This window comes from Cervus elaphus, chromosome 13, assembly GCF_910594005.1.
Source record: "Cervus elaphus chromosome 13, mCerEla1.1, whole genome shotgun sequence".
Taxonomy (NCBI): Eukaryota; Metazoa; Chordata; class Mammalia; order Artiodactyla; family Cervidae; genus Cervus; species Cervus elaphus.
The window spans coordinates 11,393,060-11,420,450 of NC_057827.1; the positions used below are offsets into that span (position 1 = coordinate 11,393,060).

At 38.2% G+C, this 27,391-nt stretch overlaps 1 protein-coding gene across 2 annotated transcripts in view; it reads right to left on the reverse strand.

Moving 5' to 3' along the window:
• Positions 1-27,391, reverse strand: part of LRRC28 (leucine rich repeat containing 28) — a 197,904-nt gene that overhangs the window by 32,529 nt on the left and 137,984 nt on the right. For both annotated transcript variants that reach the window (XM_043921649.1, XM_043921648.1), the window contains 2 exons: positions 10,378-10,553; positions 8,489-8,648 (listed from right to left, as the gene is read on the reverse strand). In XM_043921649.1, coding sequence (XP_043777584.1) covers positions 8,489-8,648; positions 10,378-10,553 — 336 coding nt within the window. The remainder of the gene's footprint in view (positions 1-8,488; positions 8,649-10,377; positions 10,554-27,391) is intronic.

The window sequence follows — 27,391 nt, forward strand, 5'->3', positions numbered from 1 at the left end:
AGAGAAAGAGGAATCCTTATACATGTTGGGGAGAATGTAAAATGCTGCAGTCGCTATAGAATACAGTTTCTCAAAAAATTAAAAATAGAATGACCAGATCCCGCAACCCTACCTCTGAGTATATAGCCAAAAGATTTAAAATCAGGGTCTCAAAGAAATATCTGCACTCCCATGTTCACAATATCCAAAATATGGAAACAACCTAAATGTCTATCAACTGATGAATGGATAAAGAAAATATGGAATGCACATACAATAGAGTGCTTCCCAAGTGGCTCAAATGGTAAAGAATCTGCCTGCAATGCAGGAGACCTGGGTTCAATCCCTGGGTTGGGAAGATCCCCTGGAGGAGGGCATGGCAATCCACTCCAGTATTCTTGCCTAGAGAATTCCCCCATGGACAGAGGAGCCTGGCTACAGTCCATGGGGTTTCAAAGAGTTGGACATGACTGAGCAACTAAGACATACACACACACACACACACACACACACACACACACACACACACTAGCATATTAGTTAGCCTTAAAAAAGGAAGTCCTGCTCTTTGAAACAACATGGATGAACCTGGAAGATAATATGGTAGGGGAAATAAGCCTGTTGCAGGACAAATACTGCATGATTCCACTTACATGAGACATCTAAAATGGTCAAACTCAGAAGCAGAATGGTGAATTCCCAGGGACTGCGGGAGGGAGAAGCAGGAGTTGTATTCAATGGGTGCAGTTTCAGTTATGCAGAATGAGTAAGTTCTAGAGAGCTTCTGTATAGTACAGTACCTACAGTTAATACTGTACAGTACACTGAAACATTTGCTAAGAAGGTAGATTTCATGTTAAATGCCCTTATCCTGATTTAAAAAAAAGGAATAGGAAGCATCAGGAATCTGGATCCTCAGTTAAGAAGTCAACTAAGAGATATTCTACTTTAACCTAAAATAGTATTTTAAGAGTTGTCATTTCCAGTGGCAGTACTTCCATCTGATACACTTCCTTTTGCAGACTTCTTTTTCCTAATTTCGTTTTGATGATAATGTATGACTTGAATAAATTTATTTTGTTTCCCCTGCAAATAAATAAATAAGTAAAAAAGAAACCATTGGTCAGCTAAAGTTTTAATAATTAAACATCATTTTTAACTTTTAAAGCAACACCAATTTGTTGCAAAAATTCAACACTACTCAAAGAAAACCACTGCTTTGGTGAGCCATCAAGACTTTTCCTACATATTCAAACAATTTAAACTACATATACATATACATATATATGTATATATACACATATATACATACACATATATATACATATACACACACACTTGTATGTATTTATATATATATCCATGGCTGACAAAAATTGGGTATCATTATGTAACCTGTGTAAAAACATTTTTAACTAAACTTAAAAATTGCTACCAGAATCTTTCTTTTTCTTTCTTAACCTTATAAAGTTTCAAGCAAAAGGTTTTTTTAAGTCCCTTTAGCTATATTCTGGGTTTCTCTTGTGGCTCAGCTGGTAAAGAATCCACCTACAATGCAGGAGACCTGAGTTCAATCCCTGGGCTGGGAAGATCCCCTGGAGAAGGGAAAGGCTACCCACTCCAGTATTCTGTCCTGGAGAATTCCATGGACTGTATTGTCCATGGGGCCGCAAAGAGTCGGAAACAACTGAGCAACTCTCACTTTCTTTTCACTTTAGCTATATACTACTTTTTATTATTTTTTGTATATTTATAAAAACATATCCTTACTGAAAATATTCAAATGTTTCTATAGTATACAGAATTGAAAATTAAAGTCCCCACCTGACTACTCCATAACCTTACAATCTTCCCTTTCAAGGTGATCACAGTTTACAATTAGACTTACATCCTGCAGGATTTCTTAGTGCACACATACACACATGTATGTATACACACATATATTTTTCAGAAGTATCTTGTGCAGAATATTAGAGCTTATTTTCATTTTATGAGTACTATTTCAAAATTTCTCCATATGCCGTGATTTATCCAGTAGCTATTAATAGTTACAGCATAGTGTCTAAATCACAGATTTGAAGCCAGACTGCTAAATGGATCAAATCCCAGCTGTGCTGTGAGGTCTTGGCCCAGGTTTGGCCCAGGTTCTAACGTTCCTGAGACCCAGTTCCACACCCTCCTACCCCCATAACATGGGGATTATATTAGGTTGAACCATATAGAAGGCATGATTCTCCTAATAATAGTACCTATCTTACAGAACTAAGTAACATAGCTCAACTTCCAACTGGGTCTCCTGACCCCCTAATGCTTATGAATTCTTTCATTCCAGCTCCAGGGGTTTACTGTACAAGAGCAGAGATATCACATGTCACCACACCAACACCAAAGCATGCACTGTTAGTATCTGTTATGGACCAGATTTAATCGAGTGATATGGAAAGGAACACTGGGATTCTGGGCAGTTTCTGTCTCAAAGCATTCTGGTGATTTAACTGAGACCTTTTGAATGTGTATGGTGGTGAATTTTGTCAACTTGACTTGACTTGACCCAGTTATTTGGTCAAACACCAGTCTAGATGTTGCTGTGAAGGTATTTTTCAGACGTAGCAGCAGCTGCAGCTTAGCTGCTCAGTCGTGTCCGACTCTTTGTGACCCTATGGACACGTAAGAGGAGGAGGCCTATGGGGGAGCCCTAGGTTCCTATGAGGAGCCTGCCAGGTTCCTCTGTCCATGGGGATTCTCCAGGCAAGAATACTGGAGTGGGTTGCCCTACCCTCCTCCATGGGATCTTCCTGACCCAGGCATTGCAGGTGGATTCTTTACTGAGCCACCAGGGAAGTGCTTTTTGACATTTAAATGAGTAGACTTTAAGTAAAGCAGATAATGCTCCATAGTGTAGGTGGACCTCATCCGATCAGTTTGAGAGCAAAGAAGCACAAGGACTTTTCCTGAAGACAGCTACATAGAAACCCTACCTGAGTTTCTAGCCTGCTGCCCTGTGACATTCAGACTCAAGGTTGCAGCATCAACTCTTTCCTGAATTGCCAGCCTGCCCTGTGGTTTTGGACTTGCCAGCTCCCAAATCACGTGAGCCAATTCCTTAAAAGCAATCAATCTCTGCCTATATTTATTATTTACAGATATAGATACACATTCTGTTTCTCTGAAGACTGCTAACTGAATACAAATTCAGTAAGGGAAGCGGCTGTAACAAACATTTAAAAATCTAGATGTGACTTCGAAATTAAGCAGTAGAGGCTAGAAGAGTTTTGCCTTGTGGAGACTATTGGTAGAAATATAGATATTAAAGAATATCAGGTGAGGGCTTACAAATGAAAGAGGAAAACTACAGAAAAGGGGCTTCCCAGGTGGCTCAGTCATAAAAAACTGCCTGCCAAGCAGGAGATGTAGGAGACATGCGTTCAATCCCTGAGTTGGGAAGATCCCCTAGAGAAGGAAATGGCAACCCACTCCAGTCTTCTTGCCTGGAAAAATCCTATGAAATGTAGGCTATAGCAAAAGCTTCTACTGTCTTAGACAACACATATATTGTCATGAACAGGATGTTGCTGCAAATACGAGGTATTAGACAAAAATGAGAAATGTGCTATTGAAAATGAAAGAAAGATCATCATTATTAGAAAGCACAGAGGACTCAACTGAATTGTGTTATGCTGGATGGAAAACAGAACTTGTAAGTGATCAGCTTGGATACAGGCACACCTCAGATACATTGCAGGTTCAGTTCCAAACCACCACAATAAAGCAAAGAGAGTCATAAAGCAAGTTACACAAACTGTTTGGTTTACCAGTGTATATAAAAGTTATAGTTACACTATAATATAGTCAAAAGTATGCAAAACCATTATGTTTTTAAAAACTAATGTGTATACCTTAATTTAAAAGTATTGCAGAAAAATGCTAACCATCATCCGAGCCTTCAGTGAGTAGTAGGAGTAACATCAAAGATCACTGATCACAGACCCACTATCACAAGTATAAAAATAATGAAAAAGTTCCAAGTGAGAATTACCAAATGTGACACAAAGACAGGAAGTGAGCAAATGCTGTTAGAGAAATGGAACCAACAGGCTTTTTTGATGCAGGGTTGACACAAACCTTCAATTTGTAAAAACTGCACTATCTGTGAAGTGCAATAAAATGAAACACGAAAAGATGAGGTACGCCTATATTTAGCTGAGGAGATTTCTAAGCAAAGTCCTGAAGGCATGGCCTGGTTTCTCTTTGCTGCTTACAGTAAAAGGTAAGAGGAGGAAGATAGATTGAGGGAGCTGTTCAGCAAAAAAGAATCAGAACTTGAAGATTTGGGAAGTCCCCAGGCTGTCTGCAAAAAAATGAGAAAGCATGTTCTGGAGAGCACACCAAGGGTTTAGCTAGACAACCTTGAAAAGATGAGGCATGAGACTTGTGGATCTGGTCAACGATTTCAGCAGAAATACTGATAGCTTGGAGGGGACAGAGATGCAACAGGGTAAAGAAATGCTGTCACACTTCTGGGATTCCACAGGCAGGAAACAAGCTTTCAAGTAAAGGGAAGAATAACCCTGGGAATTCCAAAGGGTGGGGTAGCTTCCTTGGTTTTAGAGAGCAGGGCCCTCACTCAGGGCTCTCAAGAGGTGAGGCCACTACACCAGAGGGTCTAAAGGACAGAGCGTCTAACCAGAGCATTATTCTCAAGTATTAAAATCTAATGGAATTTGTCCTTCTAGGTTTTGGACTTTTCTGAAACTCATGATCTCTTTTTCTCCTTTCCTTTCTGTAATGTAAATGTCTATCTTATGCCTGTTCCAGCCACCATATACTGAAAGAAGATAACCAGTCTGGTTTTATAGATTCACAGATGAGTTCTGTCCCACGGTGAGTTATGCCTGAGTTTTATTCATACCTGATTTAGATACTTAAGATTAGATTTTGATTTCAAGAGTTGATGCTGGAATGGGTTAGGATTTTGGGGGTGTTGGGATGGAATGAATTTATTATGCCTGTGAGAAGGACATGAATTTTTGGAGGACAGACTGTTATGCATTGAATTGTATCCCACTAAATTCATATGTTGAAGTCTTAATCCCTAAAACCCCAGAATGTGACTGCTATGGACTGAACTGTGTCCCCCCATCCTGCCACTGATTTATATGTTTAAGGCCTAATCTCCAGTGTGATGGTATTTGGAGATGAGGCTTTTGGAGATATCAGGCTTAGATGAGTTCATAATGGTGGGGTCCTGATGATAGGATTAGTGCCCCTATAAGAAGAGACACCAGAGACCTTGTACATGTATGTGATCATATTCTCTGTCAATTGAGGCAGCAGGAAAATGGCTAAATTCAAACTAGGAAGAGAGCCCTCAGCACAACCTAACCATATACACCCTGATTTCACACTTCTGCCTCTGTGTGAGACTGAATTTCTGTTGTTTAAGTCAGCCTATGGTATTTTGTTATGGTGACCCTAGCAGAGTAAAACAGTAATCTTATTTGGAAACAGGGTCATTGCTGGTGTAATGAGTTAAGTTAGGGTGAGGTCATTAGGGAGGGCCCTAATGCAATGTCACTGGTGTCCTTATAAACAAGGGACATTTGGACACCAAGACAGACTCACATAAAAGTAAGACAATGTGAATAGAAGGGAGATGATGGCTATCTACAAAGTTTAGACCCTTCCATCACAGCCCTCTGAAGGAACCAATCCTTTCAGACCTCTAGCCCTCAGATCTCTGAGACAACATTTACAGCAGATCTTGTCAGCCAGTTCTGTTGAGGCATCCGTAGGAAATGAATAAAATACCCTTGAAAAACTGCTGAGTAGCTGGATTTCCTATTGGAAAATACAAAATTTATAAGGTTCATACACATGTGGGGAAAGCCAGACATGTTTTAGTAATAAATAATTCTCTGTGTTGACATTCTCCATTTCAATAAATGAACAGTAATTTGGGGGAATGAAAACTTGCTATGCTTATTGTGATCAAAAGTTATGAACATACCAGCTATTATTCTCTCTCTAGATATTTGAAGATTTTGGTATTTACTGTTTATGCAAAATACTGTGATTTCTTTTTACTTGACTCTGTATTAAACTTAGGTTCGAACTAATACTTGTATGAGACTTGGTATTTTAGAAGCATATTCAATATGTTCCTTTAAAATGATGCCAAATGTCCACATTAATTTAGATATTGGCTGATACGCTGAATTATTTTATGACAAGCAATGTAAACTGAACTGAATATATTAGAAAAATTAAAAATAATATTGTCAAGACCTTTCAGAATTTATGATATTAAAAATATTGATTTATTTTTAGCAATAAGCTATTCAGATTCAAGTATTTGGTTTTCAGTTATAAAAGAAAGTACTTTAAAGACTATGTTAGGAACTAAAGTCGAAGCTTTTAATACAATCTCCATAGCAACATGGGAAGGAGCAAAGTCCAGTGGATCAAATGAAATATACAAATTCTAAAATTCAAATCTTAGCATTAACTCACCACAGAAAGCCATGTTTGTATCTTGGTATTTCAGTTTTTGCTATAAACATAGGCACTTCTGGCACAGATTAACAAAAGGGCATTGCCTAAGATCTATGTATTTGATACACTCATTTTACTAAACTAACAATATAATATTTATGTTCTAAAGCAATATAAGTTATTCATACTGGTTGAAGCAGAGAAACAAGTAGCAGTAAATAGAATATGCAAATCCTTATCAAATAAGTTTCCCAAATTTCATGTAAAGATAACACAAAAATGACTTCATTTGAAGGATCTACTTTATTTTCACAAATTAATTATCATGATGAAATGAAAATTTATCTTTTAAATAGGTATTTAGAATTTCATCAGCTACTAACAGAGCATCCTTACCATATTGTATTGTTTTCATTTTCACATTTTTAATAAGGAAATGTCCTCTATAGGAAATTGTGCAACAACAATGCAGAGGATTTTCCTATAGTTTAATGAATTTAAGATTTTCCTATAATGATATCTTACTAATATAAAGATCATTTGCTAAAGACACATACACAAAATAAATTTTTGAAAGTTTATGAGCTACAAAAAGATATCATAGTTAACAGTTACTCAATAGGTATTACATGCCAGGTACCATCCTGGGCTCACTCTTTATATAAAATAATCTCATTTAATCCTCACAATGACCTTATTAAATAGATATGATTACTAAGTTCATTTTACTGATGAAAAGATGAAGCTCAGAAATGATTATGTCAATTTGCCCAAGATCTCCCAGGGAAGGAGTCAGAATCATGGCCGGTGACATGATCAATATATTCCCTACTGCTTCTTACAGATGTGCCTACTTCATTTGTTAATTTTACTCATGTAGTTAACACCCAAATTCTGACTCTGTCCTTTCAGCTCTGTTTTGGTGATCTGGTCACCTCTGATCAGAAGGAGGAGATTAGCAAGGTTTGGAGGAGGGCTCCTGGAGGCAGGCACGGTAAAGAAGCAGGAAACTAAAGATACAGAAAGTTGAAATGGGAACTGAAAGTATAGCAACATAGGATTATTCAGGTAAGAAAAAGACAAATGCAGTTTTGGAAAGGAGTGGGTAGAGATGGAAAAGGTAACTACCATTTGCCGAGCACCCATTATGTGCCAGGTGTTTGCCTTCATCGTCTGCTGATCCTCAGATGCCCTGCCCAGCAGGCTGTTCCAGCTCCATTCTGAGGCTCTGAGAGGTTCAGTACCCTGCCCACGCTTGCTCTCATTCTACAAAAATGATTATAAAGGAAACGCTTCTGGGGCTGAATAGGGGTAACAAGTTTTCCTGAAAAATGTACTAACCCAAAATACCTCATTTGAAGATAAGTGAGGTATTATAGCATCTTTTTTTTTCAACTTTGAAAAATGCGAATTTAGAAGATTCTAAATTTAGAAAATCTATAAGCTGAGGCAGGGCTAATGGAGGATTTTTCATTTCATGTCCTATTTTTAATTGTCTGGTATTCTTTTTTAAACTACCAGTATGGAGTTTTTTATTTAGTTAACATTCTTTGCAAATTCAAGGCACTGTGCCAAGAAACAGAGTGGCAAGAGAATGCCATTTGGAAGTGTTAGAAATTCAAAACAGAAACACACACACAATGTTCAGCCACACACTTTCAGTTAGCAATGTGAGTTAAATAGAAGGGCTGGGCTGGACCCATTATATAACAAATATTTTGTTCTTACGCTCCTTATTGCCTGAAGACTATTGTGAATAGGGGAACAGCAGGAAAACACTTCTCCAAAGAATGAGCTACTCTAAATAACATATACAATAAAACCATTCTTCACAAGACCAAAAATGTAATAAAGGGAAACCCAGTTTTCTTATGATACTGAAAATGTGCACTTGTTTCATTTAGCTGTATGGCAGGAAGCACTCTACGCCCCTTCCAAGCTGCTGACTCGACAGCACTTTCACGTGTGTCCTCCACCCTCCCCACGCTCCCGCCCTGGTGCCCACAGGCATGATTACCCCTGGTGCAGCCCTGCCATTGGCGTCTCTCTCAAGGGAAAGAGCTTGGGGTAGACGATCGTAAACATGGGCTCGCTGCACCGGTGACAGTGTCCCAGGGGGCAGTGCAGCAGCTCCAGGAGGCTTCTGGGCAACGAGACTGGAGACAGGACGTCCAGATCTGGAACACAAGAGAAAAACCATGCACAAATAAAAAAGGAGACATCCTGAACTAGGCTTCTTATAATACGTCTCACTGTTAACAAGCAAATTCGGTTAGTGAAAAGTACTCCATGTGGAAAGTTTTGTTATCTGATAGGCACTGAATGAAAACATAGCATTATTTGGAAATGAAAGGTTTTTTTTTATACTTTAGACACTAAGAGAAACCCTAAGTCTATTCTTTTAAGAGCGACCTGAGCTGTTCTGAGGTGGAAGCAAGGAAAGAGTAAGGCCAAATATTCTTTAAGAACAAAGACCATGGATTTACAAGTATTGTAAATCCATGGCTGATTCATGTCAACGTATGACAAAAACCACTACAATACTGTAAAGTAATTAGCCTCCAACTAATAAAAATAAATGAAAAAAAAAAAGAACAAAGACCAAAAAGGTTGTTGGGTTTACCCAGAGAGGGTCTGCAAACTTCTGTAAGAGACAAGAATAAAAACGGACTGCAACTGAAGACTGAAACAGACTTTCATTAAGTTCCTCCTAAATCTACTGGGGATTTAGAATGTTTCAAGCTAAATTACATTTACTGAAAAAAATGAAAAGCGGAAACAAAGAAATCAAAGAAAATGAAAAATAATGATTCCCTGTCTCCTTTCTGTGAGCTGTCATTAATAAAAATGGGATGTTTTTTCCTTAGTTTAGTCTGAGCACACAAAAGAAATGTTTAAAGCAAAATATCCTAGTGGTCTGGGCAATCCTGAGCACAAATGTACCCTGGATTGCTACTGACAGTGAACACCAGGACAGAAATAGTCATGATGAGGTGACATCTAAAATTCACTGAATCATCTTTGGGAAGGAAATACAAATTATCTTACTATCTTCTGTATCTGTCCAGACTTATCAATAACCATTTTGAAAAATGTAATTTGTTCATAGGTGAATAATTTCAGTTTTCTGTTCAGTTTTTGAAAACAACTTAATACATTCCTGGGAGGTTAATGTTAGATGTTTTTATATGAACTTTTCTTCTTTTGCAAAAGCAAGGACAAAACACTTAGCAGTTTTAAAAACACTTGAGATGTATTTTCTCATTAACGTTGCCTAGTGCTTTTTTAAAGCATCTCAGGTCAACTCCACATCACCCAAGACATATATACACTACCAAAGACTTTCTAAACCAAGAGTTGGCATCCTGTGGTAATACTGCCAAAGGGTCCTGGAATTAATTACCCTTTACATAAATAAATTTCTCAGATGTGAGGAGGGTGCAAGTCAAAAACTTGCTATGTTGGAAGAAGTACCAACTTTGCTTTAGGGGTAAGATCTTTGCACATTTTTTATTATGGAAGAAAGTACCTCTGCCAGTCTTCTCACTTCTACCAAATATGTGTTCCCCAAAACCAATTTCTTTCAACTTCAACCACAGAGTTTAACATGTAACCTGTTCTTTTGACTGAACACCATATCTAGTGAATGCTTTTCTGTGTCTGTAGGGGTTGCTGAAGGGATCAGTGTTGACAAAATATTAAAACTTTTCTCTTACAAAAAAAGTCCCATTGCACAACTGGGCAAATGTACTTCATGCCACTGAACTGAGCACTTAAAGATGGTAAATCTTATGTTAGGTACATTTTACCACAATTTTGAAAGTGAACATCAAAATAGCATAAAACACAATCCCTAAGCTCACTGAATAACAAGTAGGGGGAAAAAAAAAGAGAGGTCCCATGTACCTTTTAGAGAAGTGTGGTAGGTGTGATGCAGAGTCCTCATGGCCAGCTCCTGCAGAGGCAGGACGTGATCCTTCTCTGTCCCTATGGCCTTCACCTCAGCAGGGAGGAAAACGGTTAGTTGCCCTGATGAAAAGGAAAGCAGCTTCACCTCAGAAACTTGAATGGGAGCACCACAGCTACAGAAAGACACACATTCACAGTAGTGTTAGCCAAAAGGAAATGACTATATGTGCCAATAAAAATGTGTTAATCAAAATATACATTTAGAATTTTAAGACACTGCTGAATTGCCAAAATTCTTTTCAAAGTGAACAGATGCTATCCTGGGTTCCTTAATAAAATCTGGCACAGAAATTTAGACTCATCATTTGGAACTCAGCTGAAATCTTCACTGAGGTCCAGGCATTGCCAGTAAGGACAAACTTGGAAGGAATTTCCTTCGTTGGGTCTACACAATTTGCTTTGTAAGCTCCATTTATCCTCGTTTTCTTACCCTTTCTAAGTTTATGTTTATTGAAATTTTCAAAATTAAAAGGAACAAAGAGAACTCTGTGAAGTTATAGTACCTTGGTTTAACAGAATTTTTGTGTGGGGAAAACACCCAACAAAGCAAACATATTTTTAATGGTAGCAGATAACTTAACTGGGTCCTTCCATAAACTCGTGGAGAAAATATTCTTGGCAAGGTCTATTGAATAAGCCAAGTCACATACTATTCCCTACAGCCACTCATAACCAGAAGGCAGAGACATTCCTGTTCCTTTAGCTTTACAGGGTTACTAAAACTCAGGTGTCCAATCTCTTTCCATTTCCTGTCTGAGATCACCAGGTTACCTAAAAGTCTCAACACCTTTCTTCTCTAATGACAAACAGGTGCCAACAAACCTTGACTCTCCAGACACAACACGAGGTAATCTCTCTATGCTCGACTAGAGACAGGCAATAAGAAGGTACAGAGCTAGAAGAGAGAAGCCCTTGCCTTATTTGTTCATTACAAGTTCCTACATTTACTCATTCCTTTCATCAGAAAATGGGCTTCCCAGGTAGTGCTAGTGGTAAAGAATCTGCCTGCCAATGCAGGAGATGTAAGAGATGTGGGTTCAATCCCTGGGTCGGAAGATCCTCTGGAGGAGGGCATAGCAACCCACTTCAGTATTCTTGCCTGGAGAATCCCATGGACAGAGGAGCCTGGCGGGCTACAGTCCATGGGGCAGTAAAGAGTCAGATACTAGAGTGACTGGGCACTATTTCATCAGAAAATATTCCCAGGGCACTTACTATACACAAGTCACGATACTTAAATTAAAAAAAAAAAAACAACTTCCTTCCCTTGAAAAATGTAATAATTATGATATAATTAACAATATAATTATTCTAATATTGGGTCAGAGAAGATGGAGGAACTGACTTTTTCCAGGGAATTATAGAGAAGGTTCGAGAGAGAAGATAATATCTGACCTAGAACTCAATTAATTTTACTCAGTTTCTCCACTCAGCTCAACAAAAAGAACCTCGGGAGGCCACACTGGCCTTCCTACTAGGCAAAACCTGTATCTCAAAAGAAAGCATTTTTTCAAATTCTACCAGTATAGTTTGGCTTTGCCTTCTTCAACAGCAGGACAAACTCTGTGTCTGGCTCCTTTGGTCAACATTATCTTTCTGGGACACACCCGTGCCACCGCATGTACTACAGTTTATTCATTCTCATTGCTGTGTAGTACTGGTAACGGTATGGGCTGTTTCTAGGGCTGGGCTATATGAACATTGCTGTATGTATTATTTGGTACACATGAGCATGAAATTCTGTTAGGTACATACTTAAGATCAGCATTGAGCTCATTATCCTGAGGAGAGATGGACAACTAAAAAATACACATATGCTAAAGCAGAGTGAAGAGGGGAGTGAGAGCTGTACCATTTCAGATAACATAATCAAAGTAAGTCTTTCTGAAAAGGTGACATTTGAGCAGAGACTTGACTGAAGACAAGAGTTAACTCAAGTCACAGCCTGGTAGGCACCTTAACTTGAGGACAAGGAACTAAGAGTGTCCACAACAGCAGAGTTCACAGGACAGAGGACCTTAGGGGAGAGAGATATAATGTACAAAGAGTGAACTCTGGAGATTTGCAGAAGGTCCCCTTTGAATATTCAGATGCATACTGATCAGCACATGCAAGGAAACTACCTGAGGGTGGAAAAAGGAGGAGGTGAAAAGATTAAGGCTAACAGTGCCCAGCAATTCCACAGGGCTCCTGCTCTTATCAGGCAGACTTAAACATCACAATTCAAGGGGCACTGAGCAGAATCTTATCTCAGGAGCAGTGAGTAATTAGTGCTAGACTGAACACCACTCCATTCCCACCCAACAAATCCTTAATAGCCATATCTGAAAGATTAAACTGTTTCCAGTTAACTTAAATGCATCCCAGGACATATATTAAGAACAGTTACATGAAATCAAAAATATTCAACACTCAATCAACATCATAAATTTCACACTACCTGGCATCCAACCAAAAATTACCAGGCTTTTCAATAAGCAGGAAAATATGACGTACAATGAGGGGAAAAAAATCACATGACTGAAACAACCAAAAGAGATATTAAAATTGGCAGAAAAGGCCATTATATCAATAGAAGAAAGATGTGTTGCATCCATAGCTCTCACCTAAAGCAACCAGAAATAAGACAGTAAAGTAAGCCCTAAGTAAATGAAAGAAATAATAAAAAGCATCAAGATAATCAATAATATAGAAAACAGTAATAAAGAGAAATCAATGAAAACAAAAAAGCTTGAACACTGAGAACATTAATAAACTCGAAAAACCTCTAACTAGACTAATCAGAGAGAAGACATAAATTACTAATATTAATATGAGAAAGGAGACATTGCCCAGTTTCTACAGATAATAAAAGGGTAAGAAGCAACTTTATACTAATACAAAGTCTTTGAAGGACAAAAATCAGCAAAGCTCACTCATACACAGAAGCTGAACAGCCCTACATTTATGAATGAAGTTGAACTTGTAGCTAAAAGACTGGAATACTTCTCAACTCATTCTCTGAAGCCATCACTATCCTGACACCAAAACTAAATGAACACATAACAAGAGAAGCAATTAGTATCACACATAGACGTAGACGGCAAAAGTTAAACAGAATTTTAGCAAATTTAACAATGTATAAAGTCATTATGACCAAATGAAGTTTATTTAATCAAGATTGTATTAATCTTAAGGAAATAATGTAATTCACTATATTAAAACCTAAAAAAGAAAAACAATATAATCATTTCAAAAGGTGTGGAAAAAGGGTCTAACAAAATTCAACATGCATCTATAATTTAAAAACTCTCAGCAAACTAGGAATAGAAGGGAATTTACTAATCTGATAAACAACCATCAATATTGTACTTAATGTTGAAAAACTGTTTTCCCCATAAAGTCAGCAAGACAAACATGTCTGCTCTCACTACTTCTATTTACCATTGTACTGGAGCTTCTAACCAGTACAATAAAGAAAAAAAAGAAATAAAAGTCAACCAGATTTGAAAGGAAGAAGTAAAACTGTCTTCTTTCTTCCCAGAAGACATGACTCTATGTAGAAAGTCCAATATAATCTTTAAAAAACCTACTGGGACTAATAAGTAGCTTGGCAAGTTTGGAGGATACAAGATCAGTTATAGGAAATTATCTATATTTCTATTGGTTATAATAATCAATTGGAAATTAAAAAAAACTTTGAACACTATATACAATACTATTTGAAATATGAACTACTTGGGGGTAAATCTGACAAAAGGGGTCTGAGACATATACACAGAACTGTACAAAACATGCAGAGTAATTAAGACATTTATTGTGATCATAGGCTAGGAGATGCAATATTGTTAAGACATTAATTCTGCTCAAATTGATCTATAGACACAATGCAATTAAAGTTACAGGCCTTTAAAAATATATATAAATTGAAACTTTGATTCTAAAATTTATATAGAAATGCAATAGTAAAAAATTTTTTTAATTTTAAGACTTAAAATTTCTTGGTAATCAAAGCAATGTATTATTGGTGCCAAAACAGGCAAACAGATCAACAGAACAGACAGTGTATCCAGAGACAGACCCACACATACATGGACAACTAATTTCCAACTAAGGTACAAAGGAAACACAGTGGAGAAAGGCCAGTATTTTACACAAATGGTATTTGAACAACTGTATATCCATATGTAAAAAACAGGAACTTCTATACTGAGATGAGTACACAGAAATTACCATGGAAATGTTTTACAAGAAGTTACATAAAAGTGCAGATTTGAGAGAATAAAAAATTTTAAAAAATAGGACCTTCAACCATAACTTGTACCATATACAAAAAATAATTCAAAATGAATTACAGACCCAAATGTAAATCTAATTCCTTAAAAATTCTAGAAGACAACAAAGGAGAAAACTTTTGTGATTTGGATTATAATAAACTGGAAAATTCTGAAAGAGATGGGAATACCAGACCACCTGACCTGCCTCTTGAGAAACCTGTATGCAGGTCAGGAAGCAACAGTTAGAACTGGACATGGAACAACAGACTGGTTCCAAATAGGAAAAGGAGTACATCAAGGCTGTATATTGCCACCCTGCTTATTTAACTTCTATGCAGAGTACACCATGAGAAATGCTGGGCTGGAGGAAGCACAAGCTGGAATCAAGATTGCCAGGAGAAATATCAATAACCTCAGATACGCAGATGACACCACCCTTATGGCAGAAAGTCAAGAGGAACTAAAAAGCCTCTTGATGAAAGTGAAAGAGGAGAGTGAAAAAGTTGGCTTGACAGAACAGAATTTTGGACTCTGTGGGAGAAGGCGAGGGTGGGATGTTTCGAGAGAACAGCATCGAAACATGTATATTATCTAGGGTGAAACAGATCACCAGCCCAGGCTGGATGCATGAAGCAAGTGCTCGGGCCTGGTGCACTGGGAAGACCCAGAGGAATAGGGTGGAGGGGGAGGTGGGAGGGGGGATCGGGATGGGGAATACATGTAAATCCATGGCTGATTCATGTCAATGAATGACAAAAACCACTACAATATTGTAAAGTAATTAGCCTCCAACTAATAAAATAAATGAAAAAAAAAAAAAAAAGAAAAAAAAAGTTGGCTTGAAGCTCAACATTCAGAAAACTAAGATCATGGCATCTGGTCCCTTCACTTCATGGGAAATAGATGGGGGAACAGTGGAAACAGTGGCTGACTTTATTTTTCTGAGCTCCAAAATCACTGCAGATGGTGATTGCAGCCATGAAATTAAAAGATGCTTACTGCTTGGAAGGAAAGTTATGACCAACCTAGATAGCATATTAAAAAGCAAAGACATTACTTTGTCAACAAAGGTCTGTCTAGTCAAGGCTGTGGTTTTACCAGTGGTCATGTACGGATGTGAGAGTTGGGACTACAAAGAAAGCTGAGTGCAGAATTGATGCCTTTGACCTGTGGTGTTGGAGAAGACTCTGGAGAGTCCCTTGGACTGCAAGGAGATCCAACCAGTCCATCCTAAAGGAGATCAATCCTGGGTGTTCATTGGAAGGACTGATGCTGAAGCTGAAACTCTAGTACTTTGGCCACCTGATGTGAAGAGCTGACTCATTTGAAAAGCCCCTGATGCTGGGAAAGATTGAGGGCAGGAGGAGAAGGGGATGACAGAGGATGAGATGGTTGGATGGCATCACCAACTCAATGGACATGGGTTTGGGTGGACTCCAGGAGTTGGTGATGGACAGGGAGGCCTGGTGTGCTGTGGTTCATGAGGTTGCAAAGAGTTGGACACGAATGAGTGACTGAACTGAACTGAAAAGCAAGATCCATAAAGGAACAAATCGATAAGTTGGACTTTATCAAAATAAAAAGTGTCTGCTCTCCAAAAGGCCCTGTGAAAAAAATGTAAAGGTCAGTTCTAGACTGGGAGAAGACACTTGTGAAGCAAATAAATATGATAAACAACTTCTGTCCAGACTCTATAGAGAATTTTCAAAACTCAGTAATAATACAAACACCCAAAGAAAAAAATGGGAGAAAGACTTAGACACTATATCAAAGAAGATAGCTGGATGGCAAATAAAACATAAAAAGATGCACACCTTTATTCACTAGGGAAATGAAATTTTAAAATATAATGGAAATATCATTACACACCTAGGATAAAACTTAAAAGACTTACTACTCCAAGTATTAGCAAAAATATGTAAGAACTGAAAATCTCCTTTATTATAGGTGGGAATGTAGAATGGTATAGTTATTTTTTAACTTTGCCAGTTCTTTCAAAAATTAAACATATATGTACTATATGATCCAAATACTCCACTCCTAAGTATTTATCCAAGGAAATTTAAGTCTAGGACATTTAAAAGATATTCTACATATGTTTGTAACATTTTATTGGAATAAAACCAAAAACTAGAACCAACACAAATGTCCATGAACAAGTGAATGGGAACAACCTGCGGTATATGCATACAATGGAATTCTCCATAGCAATAAAAAAATGAACTGTTGATGCACACTATATCTTGAATAAATCTCCAAATCATTATGCTGAGTTAAAGAAGCCAGCGTTTCATGTAAAACTCAGGAAGATACAAATTAGTTGACAGTGACAGAATACAGATCAGTGGTTACCTGGAGACAGGGTGAAGAGAAGGAAGGGAAATGATCACCCAGGGGCGTGAGGAGGCTTTGGGGGTGGTGGATGTGTTTATTATCTTAATTGCAGTGATAGCTTCAGAGGTATGTATGTATGCTTATACATACATATGTAAAAACTTCAAATTTCATATATATATATATATATATATATATATGAAAGTGAAAAGTGAAACTAAGGGCGCTCAATCGTGTCCAACTCTCTGCAACCCCATGGACTATACATACAGTCCATGGAATTCTCCAGGATAGAATACTGGAGTGGGTAGCCTTTCCCTTCTCCAAAGAATCTTTCCAACCCAGAGAATGAACCCCAGTCTCCTGCACTGCAGTGGATTCTTTACCAGCTGAGCCACAAGGGAAGATCAAGAATACTGGAGTGGGTAGCCTATCCCATCTCTAGTGTATCTTCCTGACTGAGGAATCAACCTGGAATCTCCTGCATTGCAGACAGATTCTTTACCAACTGAGCTACTAGGGAACTAGTAGCTAGTGTATATGTACTTTATTGTTGTTGTTTAGTCACTAAGTCATGTGTGACTCCTTTGAGACCCCATGGCTTGCAGCTCGCCAGGTTCCTCTATCCATGGAATTTTCCAGGCAAGAACACTGGAGTGGGTTGCCATTTCTTTCTCTATATACATACTTTATATTTGTGCAATTTATCATATGTCAGTGTAGAATTGGGAATAAAAGCCTAACTGGGCGTGGGCTGTGAGAAAATAGAAAGAAGTGGAGAAAGTGAATATAGACATCACTTTTAAAGAGTCTTTCTTTAAAGGGGAGCAGAAAAATAGTGAAGTCAGAGAATAAAAACAAAATGTTATATGGAAGAAGTATACCATGAAGGAATATATATAGCATCATTCAGTTTACACTAAGTTAAAGACAAAACTTGAAAATACACTATATGGGGATGTATTTACATATATTAAAATCATAACTCAGTGAAAATGAATGATAAATACATAATTCAGAATACTGGCTAACCTTAGAGAAGCAGGAGGAGCATGCATGGGAGAGAACCTTATAGGGGCTTCAAAATTATTAGTAATGTCATTTTTGTAAGCTAATGATACTTATGCACACTTCCCAGGTAGCTCAGGGGTAAAGAATCACCTGCCAGGCAAAAGACATGGGCTCAGCCCCTTGGTTGGGAAGATCCACTGGAGAAGGAAATGGCAACCCACTCCAATATTCTTGCCTGGGAAATCCCATGGACAGAGGAGCCTGGTGGGCTACAGTCCATGGGGTCGCAAAAGAGTCAAACACAACTTTGCAACTAAACAACAACAACAACAATGATATTTATACTGATGTGCAGGGTCAAAATATGGAAGCTTTCTAGTCAAACTTTTAGAAATGACCCTCTTACTTTAATTGATGCCAAAGAGAGTGGACTTAAACAGAAAGGTACCCATGGATGCTGGTGGTCTTATAAATTCAAAATCATACCCCTTACCTTAGGGAACACTGTATTCAATAAGCTATGGTTATTCTTGCCTACAGGCCAAATTTGGCCTGGAGTTTTCCATATCCTGTCATTCCAGATACAAATGTTCAGTTCAGTTCAGTTCAGTCGCTCAGTCGTGTCCGACTCTTTGTGACCCCATGAATCGCAGCACGCCAGGCCTCCCTGTCCATCACCAACTCCCAGAGTTTATTCAAACTCATGTCCATCAAGTCGGTGATGCCATCCAGCCATCTCATCCTCTGTCGTTCCCCTTCTCCTCCTGCCCTCAATCCCTCCCAGCATCAGGGTCTTTTCCAATGAGTCAACTCTTGGCGTGAGGTGGCCAAAATATTAGAGTTTCAGCTTCAGCATCAGTCCTTCCAATGAACACCCAGGACTGATCTCCTTTAGGATGGACTGGTTGGATCTCCTTGCAGTCCAAGGGACTCTCAAGAGTCTTCTTCAACACCACAGCTCAAAAGCATCAAGTTTTCAGCGCTCAGCTTTCTTCACATCCAACTCTCACATCCATACATGACCACTGGAAGAACCATAGCCTTGACCAGATGGACCTTTGTTGGCAAAGTAATGTCTCTGCTTTTTCATATGCTATCTAGGTTGGTCATAACTTTCCTTCCAAGGAGTAAGCATCTTTTAATTTCATGGCTGCAGTGATTTTGGAGTCCAAAAAAATAAAGTCTGACACTGCTTCCACTGTTTCCCCATCTATTTCCCATAATACTCTTCCCCAAATATAATTCCTTTACTCTTCCCCAAATATAATTCCTAACGTCTTTTCTGACATTCTCTTTTACCAATGGTATATCACAATGTTTGCTGTTTCTAAATCACACCTTATATAATTGTATTATGAGAATTCTTTTGTTGCTAACTCATTGAATATGATTTTCTCTTCTACCTAGTAGAAGAGGATCATTTCCTCTTCTACCTAGTAGTTCTATATTGATACCTAGGCAGTTCCAAATGCAGATTGGTTGTTTTGAGTCTTCAGACAGAGGGAAAGAAATTTGAAAGATAAACAATAAAAAGCAAATGGCATCATCATCATCAATCATCCACATGGTGCCAAAAAGGAAATAATTTCAGGGGAACTTGTGGGTCCAGTCTATCTCAGGAGATGTTCTAAAGATATGAGCATCACAAATGTCTGTATTTGGTTACTCACCAGGATGGCAACATTTAAAGAAATGGTTATTTAGGAATATGATAGTAATCTGCCAAATGGGATTTTTTGGAAAATGTCTCATGTATGGATTAAATTAAATATATCTTCAGTTGTGTGTCTATCATGGTGAACTATGAAGAACCACAATATAGCTAGTTAAATCTGTTAAGAGAATGACAGATAAGCCACAGACGCAAATCACATATTTGAAAAGAAACATGTATTCAGAATGTATAAAGAACTCTCAAAAGTCAATAATACAAGCCCAAACCATCCAATTTTTTTAAAATGGGGCAAAAGATTGGAACACATTTCACTAAAGGTAAGAAGTGACCCTTGAACGCGTTTGAATTATGTGGGTGCACTTAAACATGGATTTTTTTTTTTTCAATAGTAAGTACTACGATACTACATGATCCAAGTTTGGTCCACAAATGTGGAATCACAGATAAAGAGGAACCCCAGATACAGAGCACTGACTATAAGCTATATGTGGACTCTGGGCTGTGGCGAGGACCCGCCCCAACCCCTGAATCATTCAAGGGTCCACTGACATGACAGGGAACTAAGCACATGAAAAGGTGTTCACATCAACAATCATTAGAGAAACGCAAACTAAAACCACGAGACATTGCCCACTTATTAGAATGTCTGAAAGAAAAAAAACTGACAAGGATTCTCATGAAATACACAATAACAGAGTCATGTTGGAAACCGTTCGGCAGTGTTTTGTAAAGTTAAACATACACTTACCACATAACCTGGCAAATGCATTCTTAGATATTACCCAAGTGGAATGAACTTACGTTCACACAAAACCCCAGATATGAATGTTTGCAGCAGACCATTTCATTCCATTTGTATAACATTCTGGAAAAGGTAAAATATAGGGATAAAAAACACGCCCCTGTTTCTAGAGGCTGGTGTATCTCCTTAAGAAGAGAAGTTAATTCTCCTTAAGAAGAGAAGTTAAGGGACACGAGGGACATTCTTGGGGTGAGTGAGCTGTTCCAAACCTTGATTATAACAGTGACTTATACAATTGCAAGCATTTATCAAAATTTGTGGCATTATACACTAAAAGAGTGAACTTTTCTGTTTGTAAATTACAGTTTAATAAAATGAACAAAAAACAAACAAACAGTACCATTGTGCTAAAGCACAGTCCTAGAGCCCTCTGTTCTGTTAGCCATTAGTCTTTTAGTTACTGGATTATGGGGAAATCTTAGGGGAAGGGCAGACACAGCAGCGGGGGACCTCAAGAGCTTTTCATTCAATGGCTATTCATTAACTTGTGCAGAGACACTTCGATATTGTCAATAACTTAATAGCCAGTGTGGGTACACTAGTGCAAAGCAGTTGCTCAATGGCCTATCAATGGTGTCAACATTTATATGAAATTTTCCTCAAATGTTTTTCTTTGGTTTGCTACTTTGCCTTTATCCCTCTTACTTTCAAAACCTCTGTTGACTCTATGTGATCATATAAGCATGAGAGTCTGTAGCTGCACAATTGTGATTTTGTATGAGTATTTCTGTGTCTTAAAAACGCTTTACTCTTATGAACCATTCTGTAAAGATGAGGAAACAAATTTAAATTTTACTTTATAATTACTGTCTGTTTCTTAATGTGGAGAAAATTAAGATGAGAGGACCATATCCAAAATGCTATTATGCAGCATGGCCACTAAGTCTGGAAACACAGGCCAACACATAATAAATGACTCTTTTGATGACATACAACACATGGTATGATGATTAAATTTTTGTATCAATTTGGCTAGGCCAGGGCATCCAGATATTTGGTCAAACACAAGTTCAGATGTTTCTGTAAACATGTTTTTAAGATGGGATTAACATTTAAATCAGCAGATTTTGAATAAAGCTGATTACCCTCTATAATGTTGAATGGGCCTTGTCAAATCAGTTGAAGACCTTTAAGAGGAAAAGACTGAGCCCTCAAGGAAAAATTCTGCTTCCAGACTGTCTTTAAACTCAAGCTGCCATATCAGCTCTTCCTTGGGTTTCTAACAGGCTCTGCAAACTTCAGACTTGCCAGTGCCCACAGTCATACGAGCCGGTTCTGTAAAATCAACTGGTCTCCTTCTCCCTTCCCTCTCAGTGCCCATCACCCCACCTACACACACCCACACACACACTCTCTTTCTCCTGGCTCTGTTGCTATGGAGAAGCCTGATACTCATGGTAAAGCACATTGTTTTCAAACTTTATAGCCATACTTTAGTATGAGAATACTGAGCAAAACCATAGAATAATAAAAACAGGATAAAAAGCAAGCGATTCATGAATAATTACTTCATACTGTTATTGCCTTAACAGCTGCCGCTCCTTAATCTTACAACTGTTGATTAAACTCTACAAGGACACTGTCCAAAGAATGTAACAATAACAAAGGTTTAGAAAAGTGAAAACCATACTTTTCCTAATGCTAGAAAGATAGGTTTCTGACAGAAACCGCTGAAAAGACTCACATGAACAAGTAAGTGGATCCTCATTTCACATACCATCTAATTTCCCTTTGATAATTCTTTTAGCAGAAGTTCCTATTCTTCACCACTGGCTATAAACAGCTAATTAAACTCATTTTACAAAACTTCTATTAAATGCCTTCTCTGCTTAACCCTGGAGAAGAGGAGCAACTCTGTAGAATGCAGGCTGTGAGGGAGTTCACACGAGTAAGCATCTTTCTGCTGGTCCTGGCCAACCAACTGTGACCTCATCAGAGACTGAATATCCACTCCACTATACAGAATGATGCAGGAAAAGGTATTTTCCACTCTTGCTTTCAAGAAGCTAGTAAAGAAGCTCAAACAGAGAGAGGTGATTTTAGACCAAGGAGAAGAGGGAGACAGTGAATACAGTGCAGTGGTTAAGTGTGGACAATAAAGCAGATGGAAACTCTACTGCCAACTAGCTTTGTAACCTGGGACACCTTACTCAATCTTTCGGAGCTCCAGTTTCTTAATTTCTAAGACAGGGATGATATTATAAGAGTTGCTGGGAGGATTATGTGCAATACACAGATAAATCTATGAGTACACTACCTGGTACACAGTAAGGTAGAAATACTCATAGCTGTGCTTTCTTCTTATTATAATAAGGGATTTTGGGGGGTAATATACATGCTGTGATGGTTTTCATATTAACATGGCTTGACCACGGCACTCAGACCTTTAGTCAAACGCTAGCCTCGATGTTGCTATGAAGGAATCTCTATTGAAACCTAAGATTAACATGATGATATTCCAGGGAAAGGGAACAGGGATTTGGCTCTTTTGGCTCTGTGAGTGCACAGGGCAGACAGGGCTACACAAATAGTTCCAGTGGCTAGAGAGTCATGTCTATGGAAGAGTACAGAAAAATGGGAGAGGAGGCAGGAAAGGCACCTATCTTGAAAGTTAGTACTGCTCATCTCAGTAAGAAGTCATCGTGAAATAGTAGAGATGGAAGCTCCATGATGTGTTCAGTTCACAATAACATGAAATAACTATTAAGTGGCAATTATTAGGCTTTGGTAACTTTAATTTCTAACTCAATAGTTTTTATTATTTTAGAATGAATGCTGAGGTGGTTACAAAAAAGACTACATTCAAATCCTCAAGTGGGTTATTAAAATGAGTTGGTGCTCCAGTGGCTAAGATTCCACGTTTCAATGCAGGGGGCCCTGGGTTCGATCCGTGGTCAGGGAACTAGATCCCACATGCTACAACTAAGACCCAAGACAGTTAAATAAATAAAGAAATGCTTTAAAAACTGAATTGAAATCTATTACAAATGTCAGGACCCTTGGCTTAGTTAAACAGACAATTTATAACAATGATCACAATTCCTTTTCAATTCAATGTTTTCAGAGCTGCCATTCAGCATGTAAACCTAAACAAGATAAATGAATAGTAACATTACTTTGCCACTAAGATTATGCTCCAAAACATGTATGTGATTTAGCAAATTAATTCATATGCATTTTCAAACTTATCACTCCACCAACCAAAGTGTTGAGAGTAAAGAATTAGTTTAAATCCCCTTACCCAAAGAACCCAAATGACTAAATTTTATACTTCAGAAAATATACTGTCATCCACATGCTCATTATTGAGGGAACTGCTACCAGATTAATCCTTTTTAGCAAAAAAAAGCTAAAAGGAAAGGGGAGAAGTGAATATAGGGAAGGAAAGAAGCTATGCCACCCTGATAGAATAAGCCTTGATTTGGATAAAGCATCTGTCCTCTTGGCAGGGTCTCTTCAAGGCTTAGTTTTGTTCCATCTGGGAACACATTTATTTTACTTTCATTTTTGAAGGATATTTTTGATGGTTGCTAGGTTGACTGTTTTTTTTCTTTAGCACTTTAAAAATATCATTCTACTGTTTCCTGGCCTTTAAAATTTCTGATGAGAAGGCAACAGTCTTTTAAATTATTTCTTTGTATGTAGTTTGTCATTTTTCTCTGGTTGGTTTCAAGATTTTCTTTTTACTTTTGGTTTTCAGCAGCTTTGCCTGGGTATGGTTTTCTTTATAATCTATATTGCTTAGAGTTCAGTTTCTTGAAAATGTAAATTTATATGTTTCATCATATTTGGCAAGTTTTTGGACAATATTTGTTCAAACAACTTTGTTGCTATTTCTGCCCCATTTTCTCTCAGGTTTTTTTATATTGTCTGGCAGGTTTCCGATGATGGTAATGTTCCTTCTTGTTTTCAGTCTTTTTTCGTGTTCTTCAGATTGAATCTTTTCTACTGATCTACCTTCCAAGTTCACTGACTTTTCCTCTTATACCATTCTGTGTTAAGCTCATCAAGTAAAGTTTTTATTTTCCTTGATACTAGGCCATATTTTCTTTATTCTTCAAATGTTATGCAATTTTAGATTGTACCCTGGACATCCTGAAAGTTATATTATGGATACTCTGAATTCTGTTAAATTCTTCTAAATCTTAGAAGGGATATTAGCATTTTTTAAATAAGCAATTAATAACTGCATTGGAATCAAAGTACAAACTCTGTCTCTTGAGTGATAGCTCAAATCATACCTCAGTTTTGTTATTTTTTTTAATCTGTAGTTAGGCTGCTTTGTGCCTGTTCCATGGAGGTGTGATTCAAGTATCTCATATTGCTTGTTTTGGGTATGTAGGCAGCCCCTACACAAAAATGCACTGTAATCCAAAGGATATTTTCTAGTATGTTGATTTAACTCAGAATTTGAAATGCATTTCTCATGTAGACAACTCTGTTATCTTCAGCAGTTATACTAACAAACCATTTAACCTAAGTATTTATCCAACTTGTACCCAAACTCAGCTATAATTGCTTATTTATATAAGAAAAAGCACAGCAGTGACTTGGTTTTCTCTGACTCATATAATCAGACAACTGAGAAAATAAACCTGATACATGGCCCCTTTTGATATATGTCTGGAATAGGTCTTCTGAGTAGGCAAATGTGCCAATTCCACTTTATAAAATTCTAACATGGGAGGGACTTCTCTGAGGTAAAACAAAAAAGAAATAAAGACATTTATTTCTGTAGTAACAGTAAGACAAATCCAAACAAAATGGAAACCACATTTTTCTAAGAGACTAGCAAAGAGCATGAGTGCAATCCAGGATGGCTCCCGTGCTCCTCCCCTCCTGGAAGGCTCCTCCACAAGGAACAGGGTTAACCAGCGTAATCAATAGGATATAACAGAAAGGGCAGTGTGTGACTTCAAAACTAGGTCATAAACAGGCAGTATGCTATAAATTTTCACTATGCTACTTTTCTCTTAGGGTATTTATTTTTTGTACTAGTTATTTTTGTATATTAGGATAAATATCTAAATGATCTTTTCTACAATTATTAGCAGAGTGCTGACTTGCTACTTAATGTTCAATAATTTGACAAATAAATGAACATGAAATAAGGAGGAGCTACCTTTATTCACATTTCTGTGAATATCAAATATAATTTTATGAGACTTCTGAGAATTCTTGAAACTGTGCAATATTTGTTAATTGCTATTTTTATACCTTTTTCTATGTTTTACACCTGGTTCTCTATTTTCCCTCTGTGATGTGAATTTTATACATTTATCTACATATATATCCAACTTTTTAATATCATGCCACAGATCCCTAGAGTAGCCCACCAGGCTCTTCTGTCCATGGGATTCTCCAGGCAAAAATAGTGGAGTGGGTTGCCATTTCCTTCTCTAGGGGATCTTCCTGACCCAGGGATCGAAACCAGGTCTCCCGCATTGTAGGCAGATGCTCTAACCTCTGAAACACCAGGGAAAGTAAGCTATCTATATATATATATATCTGACTTTTTTATATCATGCCACAGATCCCTAGAGCTGTACTTGTTTTGATCCAGTTTTCTGTGACTGTTAATCAGAAGAGGGTATATGACTGCTTCAGAGAAAGCACAGTACAGCAGGAGCTGGTTCTTTATCCTAGACCTGTCCCTGGGCTGGACAGAGCATGCGGTGGTGGTGGAGAACAAACTGTGAGATTCTGCTGTTTTCAGCTTAAGCATCATCTCCTTGGAAAGAATCAGCACCAGGTTTGTTTATTTACCGACTCTTCATTTGGATCCCTAGTTAGATTATGAGGTCCATGAAGGCAGGAGGAACTGAACTGTTTGGCTCCTACACTGTATGGCCATTGTCTAGAGAATAACCAAACAGAGGAGGTGCTCAAAAATATGCACTGAATAAACAAAACTGAAACACAATCCTCGTTCAGAATCAGGCGGTATACTTTCTAGGCCTCCGACACCCTAATGTTCCTTACACAGATTTACCTTAGAATCTTGTTCTTCACCTTGCCTTCCTTTTCCCAAACCATCATTCCTTTGACTTGGAATGGGAGACTCCCTTTGTATATATACAGCAGACAAAAGAGATAAAAGAAGGGAGCCCCTTAATTCTATTGTTAAGATTTCAATAGTTACCATGTATTAGAATTTGATGGCTTCTGAACAGGGAGCCATCAACAGGGAAATGTTGGATCCCACCAAAAAAAGATACCCTGCATCCAAGGTCAAAGGAGAAGCCCCAACAAGATGGTAGGAGGGGTGCAACTGCATTTAAAATCAAATATAAGACCCGCCAGAGATGATTGGTGGGCACCAACAAAACCTCGTGCCCACCAGGACTCAAGGGTTGGAGCAGTGACCTCCACAAGAGACAGAGCCAGGCCTGCCTTTGAGTGTTTCAGTATCTCCTGAGGCAGCACGGATCAACAGTGACCTGCCATGGGGGCAGGGGCTCTGGCTGCAGCAGACCTGGGAGGTGCGGCATGTGCCATAAGTCCTCTTGGAGGAGGTCACCAATAACTCCACTATCGAGCCACCAAGCAGGTGACTCACAAATTGGAGAACAATTATACCAAAGAAGTTCTTCTACTGTTGCAAAAGTTCTAGGGCCCATAACAGTTTGCCCAACCTGGGGATCCAGCAAAGGGACTGAGAACCCCTAAGAATTTGACTTTGAAGGCCAGTAGAATTTGATTATAGAACTTCCACAGGGCTGGGGAAGCAGACTCTTGGAGGGCACAATAAAACTTTTTGTGCACCAGGACCCAGGAGAAAGGAGCAGTGACTCCACAAGAGACTGAGCCAGACTTGCCTGTGAGTGTCCAGGAGTCTCTGGCAGAGGAGTGAGATGACAGTGGCCTCTGGTG